At 30.3% G+C, this 15,930-nt stretch overlaps 3 protein-coding genes across 3 annotated transcripts; all 3 read right to left on the reverse strand.

Annotated features, from left to right (window-relative positions):
• Window positions 1-5,563: 5,563 nt before the first annotated feature.
• Window positions 5,564-6,202, reverse strand: LOC105767571 (E3 ubiquitin ligase BIG BROTHER-related). The gene has a single exon (XM_012587138.2). It carries the CDS (start codon window positions 6,200-6,202, stop codon window positions 5,564-5,566), a length of 639 nt encoding a protein of 212 aa, XP_012442592.1.
• A 1,014-nt stretch (window positions 6,203-7,216) lies between these two features.
• Window positions 7,217-10,657, reverse strand: LOC105770305 (uncharacterized). The gene is made up of 4 exons (XM_012591438.2): window positions 10,520-10,657; window positions 8,228-8,303; window positions 7,916-8,016; window positions 7,217-7,825 (listed from the first exon to the last, which is right to left on the reverse strand). The coding sequence occupies exons 1-4, from the start codon at window positions 10,635-10,637 to the stop codon at window positions 7,332-7,334; spliced, it is 789 nt and encodes a 262-aa protein (XP_012446892.2). The 5' UTR covers window positions 10,638-10,657; the 3' UTR covers window positions 7,217-7,331.
• Window positions 10,322-13,002, reverse strand: LOC105770304 (N-glycosylase/DNA lyase OGG1). The gene is made up of 3 exons (XM_012591437.2): window positions 12,257-13,002; window positions 11,556-11,766; window positions 10,322-11,044 (listed from the first exon to the last, which is right to left on the reverse strand). The coding sequence occupies exons 1-3, from the start codon at window positions 12,946-12,948 to the stop codon at window positions 10,796-10,798; spliced, it is 1,152 nt and encodes a 383-aa protein (XP_012446891.1). The 5' UTR covers window positions 12,949-13,002; the 3' UTR covers window positions 10,322-10,795.
• Window positions 13,003-15,930: the final 2,928 nt, after the last annotated feature.

A 15,930-nucleotide genomic window follows, 5' to 3' on the forward strand; every position in this document is an offset into this window, starting at 1 on the left:
AAATAAAAATAAATTATATTAATGTTTTTATTTATAAAATATTTAGTAATTTTTCAATTGGGATTAATTACGCTTAAATGAAAAATTACAAAAAATATGATACGATGGTATAAATTAAAATTTTAAAAAATTCTAATAATTGAATTCAAGTATGGTAATTATTATAATGAGTGAGTTTCAATATAAATGTTAGCCAATACATTTCATTTATATTCTTTCCGGGTACTCTTCTTATCCTCTTCGAACCTTATAAGAATCAAGAAATGAGAAAATATAGTGTGCTTAGTAAATCATTAAAATCAAATGTTTCAATATTTAGGGTCTGTTTGATTGCCAGTAAAATATTTTTCGTAAAATGATTTCGGGAAAATGTTCTACTTTTCTATAAAATGATTTACTGGAAAATATTTTCTGGTGTTTGATTGAATCAGTGTAAAATATTTTCTATTGTTTGGCGATTTCCTAGAAATATTTTTGAAAAATTGTTTTTACATATATTGATATATATTAATAAATTTTTATATTTTAAATTATTTTTACATATATTGCAATGATTTATTTATAATAATACTCAATCATTAAGCTACAATATTAATTGTTATAAATTGAAAAAAATTAATATCAAATAAATTATTTGTAATTGTGTTAAAAAAACAAGTATTGAATAATTAAAAAAACAAGTTACTAGAAAATCGATAAACAGAAGCAATTTTCTACCGGAAATGAAGGAATGAATGAAGGAGGCGATAGAGAGGAGAGCACGGAAAATGTCTTACGGAAATGGAAAGGGTAAGACATTTTCCCTAAAATGTAACCCATTTTCCCTTGTTTTGGAGTTCATTTTCCAAATGAAAAATGTTTTCCGCCAATCAAACGTTGGAAAAGTTGGAAATGATTTTCCGGAAAATCAATTCCTTCAATCAAACAGACCCTTATTTTTTAATTCTATTTAATATGCATATTAACTTTTTTAGTTAATATAAAAATTTCAACAAAAAAAGTGTTGACAATATGAAAAATATTAAATTGATTTTATTTTTTTAAATTTTATTCTTGAAATAAATTATTTATTCATTTTATTAAAAATAAAATATTCAAAATTTATCAATAGTTTTTATCAAAATAAGTAATATCATATTAATAATATTAAAATTATGAAACAATAAATTTTTAAAATTAAAATTTACTATTATTAAACAAAATAATTATGTTTAATCTTACTTTTACTCATATCCTAAATAATATTATAATATACTTATAAAATTTAATACTTATTTTTCAATTCATCAAACACACCAACATAAAATTAATCATAATGATTTTTATATTTTTATATTTTCTTATATATGATTATACTATGCAAAACAATCATTTTTAAAATTAAAATTAAAACTCTAATTTCTTTTAAAGGAAAGAAACTCTCTTTTTTTGGCATAATCTATATAATATTATTGATAAAATTATTGATTGAGTTGATGTTATGAGTTAATTGGGTATCAATTCGGATAGAAAATAATTAATATACTCTTTTATTAAATGATTATTACTATTTTTTGATGACTTTTATATGGTTTTAAAATAAAATGAAAAACTAAATCTAAAGTTTGATAAATTTATAAATAATTTTTTACCATTACACCAATAATAATTCTTAAGTAAATTTCAAAAAAAATATTTTTAACATAAAATGTTTCCCCATCAAATTTGTATATCTATGTTATTAATAAAACTCGGTTGGTGTCACGAGTTAATTAAATACCAACTTGATTAGAAAATAACTAATATGCCCTTTTATTAAATAACTACTATTATTATTTTGACGACCTTTTGTTTTTCATACTTTTATATGGTTTTAAAATAAAAGAATTAAAATTAACATGTCTAAGGATTGAACCCATGTTATATTATTAGTTTTAAACCTTATGTTTTATTATTTATTGTATGTTATTTTAAATACGCATTTATATTCTAAATACATGATTTTTATATGTATACACGCGTGATAGGATTTTTAGTGAAATACATAGTTGTTAACATTGACTCTCTTTTTCCACTTAGTTATTTTCATACTCTTAACCTTCAAATTTCAATCAATTTATTTTTGTTGGGTAGAAAAATTATTGAACTGATAAAGTTTTAATGATGTGACATGATAACTCACGTGGCAATCTATCTATACTTCATATAATTAAAAAAATCAAACTGTTCATAAAAATATAAAAAAGTACTCACGTAAAGAATGAAATATATGCTAATTGCTATGTAAGTTATTATGTTAATGTCATTAAAATTTTAACGTTTTGATAAATTTTTTCGTCTAAAGAAAAGTAATTTAATTAAAATTTAAAGGTTAAAGAGTGAAGTGTTCTAAAAGGAATATAGAGTAATAATGATGCAAACATTAATACTAAATTTATTATTACAATTTTTGTTTTGTGTTTTTTTTCCACTTTAAGCCTTTCTCTCTTTTTTTTTTTGCCTTGTTTTCACTATAATTGGTTGATGCTCACAATGGTCCTTTTGGTCTCTCTGAGTTTTGCTTTAATGATATTGACAATGATAGATCTTGAAATTAATATTTGGGAGTCTAACTAAAATTTTAAAAATTTTGGAGGATTGATGAAAAAGTCTAAAAATTTTGGTAGTTGTAATTAAAACTTTCAAAAAAAAAAATTAAAGGCTTAATGAAAGACAAAAGATTTTGGAGGATTTTATTAAAATTTTTGAAAGATTTAAAGAAAATTTCCAAATTGTTTGGGGCCTAACTTTTTTTTTTTTTAAATTCAAGAGTCTAAAAGAATTAAAAAAATGGTTACATTAATTTAAGATAGTTTTAAACAATATCAAACCCTTCTCTCTTTTGAAAGCCATTTTGATTATGCAATCAACATTTTTATTAACCTTTTGAGGAAGGTGTTGTAAGAGTCACTGTCCAACTTTTATCAACAGTTGTTGAATTTACTTGATCAAAGCATAATTCAAAAATAGGGTGAAAAAAATTCTAAGTAACCTTTACTACCTCCATAGGAACAATATAGATCAACACTCTTTCATAAAACGACTCTGCAGAATAATCAAATCACATGGTGTGCAATCGGTGTCTTTGTCACTTTGGAGGCAAACGTTTGGATTAGGGGTGTTCATTCGGTTAACAGATCGGTTAACCGACCCGAAATAACATTAACCGAATCGAAATTTTTTCAAAAAAAATTAATCGAACCGAAATTTTTTCGGTTAATTCGGTCGGTTAACCGAATTAACCGATAATTATATATTTTTATTTTTGGTTAAAAATTAACCGGATTACCCGAATTAACCAAATTGAATCACTACATAATTAAATTATTTTTAGACTTTTGTTTTAGTTTTAGTTTTAGAATTTTATTTTTATTTATTAAATTATTTGTAATTTTTATGATTGGGTTGGGTTGAATACTTGGGTTTGGATTGGGTTTAGGTGAATAGTGAGCCTATTTATATATTATAATTTTATTTATTAATTTTTTCGGTTAAACCGAAAAAATTCGGTTAACCGACCGGTTTCGAACCGAATTAACCGTTAACCGAAAAATCAAAAAATAATTAACCGACCCCCTACCAAAAAAATTCAGTTAACCAACCAATTAACCGAATTCGGTCGGTTAACCGAATTTTACACACCCCTAGTTTGGACTGAGATTCTGTAGCATCAAGGTTACTCTGCTCGTCTCAATGGTTGATTGCCAACGTTATCGACATTGAGCTCTCACTTTCAAAATTATTGGGGTTTCACTTTTTTTTTCCCCCTTTTCAACGGTCAAAGTCGTGAAAAGGAAAAAGCCTAAGGAGCTGAAAATCAAATCACAAAATTATTTTATTCATTAGAACTGCCTACAAAAATATGTATAATTGTTTTTCCATAAAAAATAAATAAAATACAAGAAATGTTGGACAACACGAGTTAGCGATGCAATTTGTTTTTAATTAGTCTAGAAATCATTGAAAATAAAAAACAAAACAAAATGTGTTTTGCATGTCTGTCAGTTGTCATGTAATGAAAATTTATATATCTACATCTCTCTCTATAAATATAAAACATAATAAGTGAGCATGTTTTGACATTAAAATCTTTCATATTTTCTGAATCACATATGGTTCATCAGTTCACCATTTTCCTATATAATATTTATTATCACCTATCTTATCAATGCCCACTTATATATATACATATGATATTGGTAGATCCAATCTACTAAAGCATCACTATAGATAAGTATTTTTTTTCATTGATATATGCGCAATATATTTTATAAGATTTTGGATAAATTATAAAATTAATCACTTTTGTTTGTTTTAGATTATATTTTAGTTATATATGTTTAAAATGTTACGTTTTAGCCACTTATATTATCGTTTTGTTACGAAGTAGTCACCCTGCCGTTAAGCTCCGTTACCTCCTTAATGACAATCCTACGTAGTAGTTCAAATGAGTTTTAAATGCCAACTTGAATGTCCAATTGGGATGTGAATATTTTCTTTCAGTCAAAATGGAAAAGAAAACTCAAAGAGAAAAAAAAAAAAAGAGACGAACGGTTTTTCTTTTACAATTTAAGGTGTAATTAATTTAAATTTTTTAATTAATTAAATTTATTTAATTAAAAACCTATTTTTATCCCAGTTGAACATTCAAGTTGGCATTTAAAATTAATTTGGACTGCCACGTAGGCTTGACGTTAGGGAGGTAACGGAGCTTAACGGTAGAGTGACCACTCGTAATAAAACGATAATGTAAGCGACTAAAACGTAACATATCAAACATAAGTGACTATTTTTATAATTTACCCTCAATTTTTTCTCAAATTTATTTTGATAAATTCGAATATTTTTTAATTCAAATTGATGGGTTTAATTTATTTTTTAATCAAATAAAATTAAATCGGATTTAGATTTATGAAAGTAATATTCTAAAGGGGGTACAATACAAGAATAGATGGTAAAAATGAAAAACCTTTTTTTTTTTTTAATCATTGGTCAGTACTGGTTTGACATATTATCAGAAATCTTCATGGGATCTGTATTGTTTGGTAAGAAGCAAAGCACAGCACAGCATGTGCATGGATTGGCATCTATTATTTTTATAATAATAAAAAAAATTGCTTTCTAAATTGTACTTATCTGTAAAGATCAATCTCTTACGTCTAAGCAATTTTTTCCCCTTTCTTTCTTGCTGTAAGAATCAATGGCAATAATCTATAAACTTTTCTCTCACACTGGGAAAAAAAATTTTAAAAAAAAGGAGGTTGGTATCTCCAGGCTGGATGAAGGAAAATGCTTAAAAAATATTTATTTAAAAAAATTAATTAGGATTATTCATTTATATATGTTGACAGATAGGGTAGAATCGAGAATTTTAATTTTAATTTAGATAAATATATGTAACATTAATACAATATATATATATATATCTAACCCGAATTTGACCCTATATATAGAGGAAATGTACATACACTTTTTTTTTTAATTTCCATTTTCTTTTTCAACCAAAAGCAATATTACTGTACAAGATCTAAACAACATTTTGATCTTAGCATTGATGGATGGATGATGAAATTTCAGTGCTGCAAATGGGACATAGCTTCTTCATTTGAAGCCACTTGCTTATGCAATCCAAGTGATATGGATGTTTACAATTAGGAAGTGCAACTAGTCCTTCGTCGTTTTCTCCGTATTCCACTTGACAAATTACGCACCGATCAATTTCGTTCTCGTGTTCGATGGATTGGAACTTAACCGGCACCAAGCATGAAGAAATTTCCTTCTCGGATAACCCTCTTCTCTCTATTCCTATTAGTTCTCCCAGAGCGATCAATTCTTCATACGAAAAATCGTCAAGATCGATGTCATGTTCTTCAAAATCATCGTTGTCATCATCATCATCATTATCGTAGTCATCCTCGGAATCGTTGCTATCTTGTCTATTGAGGAACTCTAGGTTACCTCCATCTTCAATATACTCGTAACTGGTGTTGTTGTTTTGATCGTGGAACACATCGCTATCATCATCGACGTCGTTATCGTATCCATCCCTCTCGACGGTTTCGAGCAATGAAAAAACCCTTTCTTGTTCTTGCAATGCCAAAGCGACCGCAAGATCCGCGTCAATTAGATCAAGTTGGGTGAAGGGCAGCATTTTGGGTGATTGTTTTGCTCCTCCGTTTTCCATTGAAATTAAAATGAGACTTTTAATGGAAGTTTAAATATGTTTACTTGAAAAATTGCTGTATTTATTATTATTCTGGAGATAAAGATTGCGAATGTGGAAATTTAAATTTCAGATTAAATTGTATTATTTAGTTAAAACCAAAATTTTTTAGTTAATCCTTCTGCTACTAAAATTTGCTTTTTGATTAATTTGATATGGTTTAATGAATCCAACAGAACTAACCAAAAAAAAAAAAATATTTGTTTTGAAGTTGTAGTTTTTCTGTTAGGCATTGCTTGTGGTATTTTGGAGGTATAACATCAGGTTTTAAAGTTAATTATTGTTTGGTTATTTGAAAAAAATTTAAAATAACAAAATTTAATTGATTATGTTAATTCACCCGTGAATAAAAAATTAAAGGCATCGTAAAATGTCTCATTTTGAGAGATAGTTATAAGATTAATGACTGTTTAGCTAAAGAGGCATGAGGTAGGATAAATCAGTTGGTTATTCTTAGTGACCCGTTATAGAACGTGAGACACATATTGAAAGAGGATATCCAACATGCGCTAAATTCAGAAGTAGAATATGTTAAACTTGATAATTTTAGTTAATTACTTATGCTTTATTTTGTACCAAAAAAAAACCATTGTAAAATGAGTTAATTTGGTTAATTGAAGTTTAGTTAGCTTAATAACCAAACTAATTACTATTTCAGAGTAGTTGTATAACCTCAAACACCAAACCTTTTTATTCTGCCATTGCCTCGTAAGTTAATAATAATGAAAGATTAATAAATTTATTTAAATGTAATTAAATCTTAATTATAATTATTATAAATAAATATTATCATGTTGGATTTAAGGTTATTAGTATTTTTTATAATAATTATAGTTAATTAATAATTATTTATTTATTTACAAGTCTTTCTATTAATTGTTTGTTTTATTTAATAATAAAATATAATGTTATTATTCATAAACAATACGTAATATTCATGCGCTAACGGAGCATCATATATTCTCGCTGTGTATATGGAGGGATTCACTTGCACATTTTTGTAACTCCCTATATTATTAATCTTTTAGTAATCCAAACTCGAATATGTTTTGAACATAAGAGTCTGGGTAAAATAAGTGAAGGTATTTTTTTACAATGATCTCCTGCTATGATGAGGCCTTCCCTTATAACTTGAACCTTTATGTGCAAATTTTGATGTATGTGTGACCCTAATGTCATGAACTGTGTTGATATGCTTAATGGGTTTCCTTTTATAAAGAGCATCTCTACTAATCCCTACATTAATCCTATGATTTCTAGGCCTTAAAGACCTTCTTAAGTGAACTCCTTTATAATTTCTTAATCTACCTGATACTGAATGATTGCTTACCTCCATTGGTCTAGAACTGCCATATGAAAAGCTTTCATCGTCTTCGCTTGGATCGGTTACTCTTTTTCTTCGCCTTGGTCGTCGTCTTCGTCGATCGATTCGCTTGATGTTTCGAAGCTTATGGCAGAGGAAAGTGCAACAAAATTCCCAAGATGAGAACCAGCATGAAATGCATCCCCATACCATTCTACACAGACCATGAGCAATGCATTGGCAAATACCCACTTTGTATAGCAGATAAAGGTATAAGAGAACTGCAAATCATTGAAAGGAACAATTGAATTTCTTAAATTAAAAAATGGAAGATGAAATGTTAGATTAGAAATAAATACTATGAAACTTACCGATATAGGATAAAACCAGTACCATGATCAATTTCAGTATATTGGCAACACAAAAATTCTCGATGTAACAGATTAAATCCCATGTTGATCCACAAATTGAACTGAAACATAATCCTCCAAACATGAAAAATAAGAACGCATTGCACAAAGAAAGGGGAAATTTAGTTTCTTAAACAAAAGATTTGCTTAATCAAAGTTCATAATGACAAAGATAAGAAAAACAAAAGAAAATCTATTACTCAAAACAACTAAGAATTTTGAAGAGGCTTTGAAACGCGGCGATGAGTGATTTTAGGATTGAAGGAAATTTACCTGCAGGATTTTCCAGCAAGAAAATCGAGTGGGGAGCGAAAAAGTTTGCCTATGGCTTGGATGAAACCTGAAAAAACTGAACTGACCACGTTCTCCATCGTCAAAAATTTTCAGTTGTAATGGCAAAAGCCAAACTGTTTCTTATGGATTCTGATTAACTTTTTCTTTTTGTCGTATGGATTCTCATTAACTGCTCAATTCAGTTGGAGAATTTTAAATAATAACCTAATTTAATTTTAAATGTATTAAATAAAAAAAATACATTTGTGTCTTTTTCTCGATAAAAATAACTATTCACCTTAACAAAATTACCTTTACTTAATTTAATTATTATTTAAAATAATAATATATAATAGTATTTGAGACAATACCTTAAACTAACCATAACTCCTCCCCAACTCATAAAGAAGATAATAATACGTTTCAACACACTTGAATTCATATCTTCGTATGTTTTAACAAACTATTGTTGTTGCTAAGTTTTAGATCAATTAATCGACCTACATCAAAATTGTTTTAATATATTTTATAATTATTCGATCATTATATTTATATTTTTGCTTTAATTATACTAACATCCATATATGCCGGAATTTTATAAAATTTTATAATAGTTTATTTAATTAATAATAATAATTAACTAATTATATTAAATAGTAATCATTTGTTTAATTTTTGTTAATTACAAAATTTAAATTTATGATAATTGTGAAGGATGTGATATGGTTCTAAATAGATTTGTGATCTATAATGCAATGCCAGTAATTTTTAAATACATTATATATTTAATTTTAAAAGTAAAATAAAATAATCAAGTAATAAAGTGTTTTTTTAAATTAAATCATTTTGAAAAGGTATTTGAATATTTTAAAATAAATTTAAAGTTGAAATAAAATTATTATAACAATGAGGATAAAATACTTTTTTTATACAAGACCTAAAACTATTCATAATTCTTCCTCAATTTTTAAATAAGAGAATAAATGCATTTTCACACGCTCGAATCTACGTCCTCATGCTAACCAAATTAAGACTTCATTAACAAATAGTGTAAAATGTTGAATGAAATAAAACATGATCTAAAAAATAAATGAAAGAAATGATTAAACTATAAAGTGGAAAAAAATGTAAAATACTACATATACACATACATTTTAATATATCAAATATTCACAGAAATTTTTGAAATTTTAAATAAAAATTACAAAATTTTTAATATTCAAAGCCCAACTAAGGATGTCAAAATTGACACCATTCTTGGACAACCCTTACCTTCCCTTCTATTCTTACCAAGTCACACACAAAAACCCCCTGAATAAACAATAGATATAATTGCTAAATATTAACAAATAAATGTTATAATATATATATATATACTTTCAAGTTATTCCACCTGAACTGTAACGAAGCTTTTGACGAATCAACCTCAGTAAAGTAAATATAAGGGTCTGTTTGATTGATAGAATTGATTTTCCGAAAAATCATTTCCAACTTTTCCAGCGTTTGATTGGAGGAAAACATTTTCCATTTGGAAAATGAACTCCAAAACAAGGGAAAATGGGTTACATTTTAGGGAAAATATCTTACCATTTCAATTTCCGTAAGACATTTTCCGTGCTCTCCTCTCTATCGCCTCCTTCATTCCTTCCTTCATTTCCGTAGAAAACGCTTACATTTATCGATTTTCCATAACTTGTTTTTTAATTATTCAATATTTGTTTTTTAACACAATTACAAATAATTTATTTGATATTAGTTTTTTCAATTTATAACGATTAATATTGTAGCTTAATGATTGAGTATTATTATAAATAAATCATTGCAATATATGTAAAAATAATTTAAAATATAAAAATTTATTAATATATATTAATATATGTAAAAACAACTTTTTCGAAAAATATTTTCAAAAAATCTGCCAAGCAGCAGAAAATATTTTACACAGATTCAATCAAACACCAGAAAATATTTTCCAGTAAATCATTTTACAGAAAAGTAAAACATTTTCCAGAAATCATTTTACGGAAAATATTTTACTGGCAATCAAACAGACCCTAAGATGATGAATAATAACACAAATGTATACAATTATCATGACTCAAACAACAACCAGCCAGCTTAATCAAATTCAAAATGTTACATTAGAAAACCTAATGTGATAAAAATACAACAGTGGACTATCCAATCAATTACTATTATATTAAGATTAAGTTGTAGCCATCCGATTCCTAATGTTCGAACAGTTTGCCGAAATGCTTGCCAAAAGTATGAAAAATATAGAAAAAAAAATACCTGGCAAGTTGGGAGCATGGTTATAACAGCAACTTGTCGAGGCCACCTGGTTTGTCCCCCCTACTGCAGCAAGGTGCACAAGTCCAACCACCGTTGATGTTATCTCCAAATTAATCATCCCGAGACAAGGAATTTCAGGCAAGCTTCTAGCATTCGGAGGTTGAGAGAGGTATCATCTTTAGATCTTGCTCTTGGAAAAACAATGAGCCAATGGCAAAGGCTACTTGATGATAAAGTTCAAATATCTAATCTCGAATGGAAAACGTTTTGGCGATTTCAACTGTAGTTTCCATCGATATTGCAACTGTTACTGTCTTCAATTTTGGCAGATTTTTTCTCTTTAATATCCCAAAAGTGGGATGGTAAGAGGGCCTTTTGTGAAGGTAAATCAGCGATAAAAAGGAGCGTCTGAGCCCACCCAGCATACTCCCCATATTTGCTTACAAATGCCTCTGCCACACGGCTGCAAAGCTTAGGTGTCAAACGGGCACCGGCTAGCTCAGGAAGGAGGTACTTTGTAGCAATCTTGCACACAAAACAAGTAGAACATTTCCATGTTAAAAATTCATGGATGCGTAGAATACAAAAGAAGGAAAAAAAAGTAATTTCCTAGTGATCTTATCAATAACCATTTACAAGTATATACAATGATGCTATACCAATCCAATCCATATTCAAGAAGCAAATAGTAGAGAGGAACAACATGATATTAATTCAAGCATTTAATGGAGCAACGGTTGTTTATTCATATTTCTGCAATATAAATGTTCATCAGTTAAACATCGAATGCCCCTCTACTCAAACAAACAAACAGGTTTCCTTCAAATAGTGCAAGGATTTTAGCAAAAGCCCCAACACTCCCATCAATAACAGAAAGCAACATGATTTTGAATGGTTAAATCCACTTCCTAATCAAAGTTAGTATTGATTTAAGCATTAGCAACCTAGTCAAGTCATTGGTACAGTGCTCACATATGTAACATGTAAAAGACTAGACTATCCATGTTGCACGACTAGCTATGTACATAAAGCATACCTGCCACACATGCGTGTCAACCGGAATGGCATGGTGCTGATCGAGAGAGAAGAGAGCAATACATGCCGCTACCTTGGGACCAACTCCAGGCAAAGAACATAGAGCATCAATGGCCTCTTGAAGATCCAATTTACGAAGAGAGAGAAGCCATTGAGCACCTCCATCCGGTTTTGATTGCAAAACATCAACTGTGCCAGTAATGTACTTAGCCCTGCTCACCCACATCATGAAATGCCCACATAAGACACGATTCCAATGAAAAAAAAAAACCCACCGAAAACCTCTAATTATCAATGAACCATTTACTAACTGATCATTATCAAGGGACTATACATATATTAAGCACTACATTACCGTTGTTACTCTTCAATGTAATCCATGATTTCAGCAGAAGTGACTAGGTAAATTTCCCACTAATTATCATCCTTTTGCCTGTTGGCATCACATATAGTTATTATATAAATTTAAAGATGGGAGATACCAATTAACAGTCAAAATCTATGTAATACAAATTGTTAATGTATTGAATTAAGCACGATTACAAAGCCGAAAAATGCATAAAATGACCAAGGAGTATTATATGCAACAAAAAATTAAGGAACTTAAGCTGCTACTAAGAAGTATATATTAATATTAATGCAGCAAGCAATCAGTTGAAGAATGCAAGTGAAGAAACTAATAGGAAGAACAAACTGATTTACCTGTAACCAAAACCAGCCTGTCTAAGCTCTTCCTCAGAGACAGCAGATAAACGTTCCAATGAAGGGAACTCATGAAAGTCAAACCCACCAACACTGCCCAAATGAGTACCCAAAGAGGAAATGAAATCCACCATTTTAGTAATCCTCCCGATATTATTATTAGAAGAACAAAGGAACTGAACCAAGCACTCAACCGGGTCCTGCCTCAAAACCCGAGCACCCTTCAAATACTTGGCTAGCTCGGCAAACCTGGAGTCATTCTCGGAGAAAACCTCCCAGAGATTGGCCAAGGAAATGCTCACGTTGAGGAAATCGAGGAGGGCCAGCTTGGCAGCCGATTCGGAAGGGGTGAAGTGGATGAAGTAAGAAACGTCGCCGTTTTGGAGGTGCTTGAGGGATAGCAAATGGGGTCCGATGGTGCCGGTGTACTGAAGAGGGCCTGTTTGTTTCCAGCGGAAGGTTTGGCCGGTGGGGAAAGTGAGGGGAAGGGAGAGTTCGGTCTGGGAGAGGTTGAGTGGCACCCATTTGGGGTGGGATTTAGGCTTCTTGGAGGAGATTGGTGGGGTATTGGGGTGGAGGGATTTAAGTGGCCGCGGCGGAGGAGATGTCTGTTTGGTGGAGGCGGGGGAGAGCGGTGGTGGCGAAGGCGGTCTTGGTCTTTTCATTGCTAGGGGAGGTTTCAGTGAGTGCATTTGCTTCCTTCCCCTTTCCCAGTTATTCCCTCTCGACGATCAAAAACAGGAAAATCGACCCTTTAATGGGATTAAATTTCAGGGTTTTTTTTTTCCTTTCTAATTTAATCTATTTAAAACAAAAGGTCAAATACATCTATTAGTCCCTCTATTCTGCATAAGTTACCGGTTTAGTTTTTACTTTTCGAATTTAAAAAATTTACTTATCCTAGTATTTTTCGCGCCGTTCCTTTCTTCTTCTACAGTTTGCTTCTTCTTCCTCTATCTTCTTTCATAAACTTGTTAGATCGTTAAATGCATGGTAATTGTACATCATAGTTTAAATGAAACTTGGTGAATAATGAGATTCAGCTCTAATCACTCGTCGTCGTCATCCTCAGATTTGAGCAAAAAGCACAAAAAATAGTCTCTGTTTTAGTGGCACTTGGTTCATTAAGTTCCGGCGAAACGGGTGGAATTGGCCGAAATATAGCAAAATGATCCGTATTGAACAAAATTTGAAGCGGAATGAAATTTATAGGTGCCTGTCTAGGTTTCTTACCAGAACGGATTACTCTAATCGGTACGGATGATACCGGTACGAAACTGACTCATGTGCTTTCGAGTGTTCAGTGGTTTTTTTTTTTTGAGGATTTTATTCAAGTTACGAAATGGTAAAAACGACTTCATTCACCGTGACCAGAGATTAGGCCCAGTGTTCCGGTTTGATATTCCAAATTACTTAAAAATATCATGTCATAATTTAAAATAAATTTATACTATTTAATCAAGGTGACGTCAGTGTATTTTTTCTTCAGTTTAAAGATTGAAGGAGGTTATGGATACCGTTAGCCATTGTATAAAAAAAAATAAGTTTAGATCATAGAATTAAAGGTTTATGATTATTTTTTTATGTTATATAAAATATTATTGTTCGCAAAATATGTATAAAGACAAAGATAATATGCAACTTCAATTTATCAATTACATATTTTCATGAAAATGGCAAATCAATTTGAAAATTTTTTTGACACAAATATTCAACTAAGACTAAAGCAACAAAAATTTTTCCGCCAAAGATTCGATAAATTATTTGATTCGATAAATTATTTGATTCGAGTTTTCCTGAAAATCAACTTGATAAAATCTCAAGCTCTTCATATTAGAGAAGAAAATCTATCAAGCCTAGATTGATTTTCGATAATAAGTTAGATTGTGGGATCGATTGCCTGTCTCCAAGAAATTTGACGGTATGAGCTTTAGAAATTTGCACTGTTTTAACTTACAAACGCTTGGCTAGCAGGTTGCTAGGTTCGTTTCAGACTCCGATAATTTTTCATGTCGAGATTTCAAAGCTAGATACTTTCCCTAGGGTGGGTTTATTGATGCAAGCGAAGATAGTAACCCTTCTTTTGTTTGGAGGAATTTTTATGCAGCTGAGCAGCTTGTTGGGAATGGTTTTTGGTGGTGTGCGGGGGATGGAGCTTCTGTACAGGTCTTCAATGATCCTTGGTTGAATGATGAAGCTACATTTTATGTTGAAACGGTGTCGATTGAGTGGCTTGAAGAGCTGTACGTTAGGATGCTTATGACTGAGGATGGGACGGGTTGGGATCGAAGCTTTGTTGGGGGGGGGGTGTTGTCTCCGCAAGACGTGGCTCATGTTTATAGTATTTTGATTGGTCGACATCAGCAACCCGGTCAGCTTATTTGGCATTTTAACTCGAATGGATTTTACAGTGTTAAGTCGGGGTACATATTGGTGCTCTCGTGGTCACAAAATCTTTCGTCTCTGTACGTCACAGGGCCATGGGATCAATTGTGGGCTGCTTCTTTACCGCCAAAGATTAAAGATTTTTGCTTGCGTTGCCTTAGAAACTTTTTACCGACAAAGAAGCGTCTAATCGAGAGAGGGATCAACATGTCTGCTGCATGTGGTCGCTGTGGGGAGGAGGAATCACTTGATCATGTGCTTCTCGGTTGTTCTTTTCCGAAATCGGTTTGGCAACAAGTTAGGTATCAGCTTGCTCATTTGCATGTTGTCGACTTTATTGCTGATGTGTTGAGATAGCCATAGGCGAGATCAGGTTCTGTCTATTATGTGAAGTCTGTGGTACCACCGCCATTTACTGTGCTGGAAAGGAATCTTTTCAACCCCTTGTCATGTTGTAAACAATGCCCCTTCTTTTCTACAGAATTTGTGTGATGCAATGAGGGTGTATAATTCTGTTAATAGTGCAAGTAGCGTGGAGCAGCTTAGGCGTCAGCATCGATGGGAGAAGCCTGTATGGGTAAGTATAAATGTATCATTCTATTCAATAACGTTTCGGTAGTAAATCGGAACAATAAACTTTAGGTCCCGTTTTAGTGAAAATTTCGGTTTGTATCGATTATACCAGTGCATACCGGTTGATTATGTCCTTATCGGCCAATACCACAAAATTTAATTTGAAAATATATTTAAAATTTAAAATTTTAATTTTAAATCAAATTTCATTATTTGTTTGTAATTTTTTAAAAATATTTTTTAATTTTAAATTACTACTATTATTTATTTTAAATTTGTTGAATTATGAATTGTTATATGCTTGGTATGGGATGATCTTACTGTTTAATTTATGAAATAATTTTTTACTTGTTTATTTTGAACCTGTTTAATGATGGATTGCATTTGTAAAACTAATTAAAGAATATTTTATATAATTGATAAGCTTTATTCAATCATAAAATTTACATATGATGAGATCTGAACATATGCCACCAACATTTTAAAATCTTTTCGTTACCACTTTAATCAAAACTTTATTTTTATGAATATTTTATATATGAGATTTACTTAATCTCATTATTTGGTATTTGTAAATACTTTTTATATACATATATCAATTTTTTTCAAAAATAGCGATAAACTCAAAACGATACACTAAAACAGATAGATACATATCATACCAGTAAAAAAGATAAATCCACGTATTGTGTACCTTGATGCTGATTGTTTTAATC

Source organism: Gossypium raimondii, chromosome 5 (genome assembly GCF_025698545.1).
Source record: "Gossypium raimondii isolate GPD5lz chromosome 5, ASM2569854v1, whole genome shotgun sequence".
NCBI classification, from domain to species: domain Eukaryota; kingdom Viridiplantae; phylum Streptophyta; class Magnoliopsida; order Malvales; family Malvaceae; genus Gossypium; species Gossypium raimondii.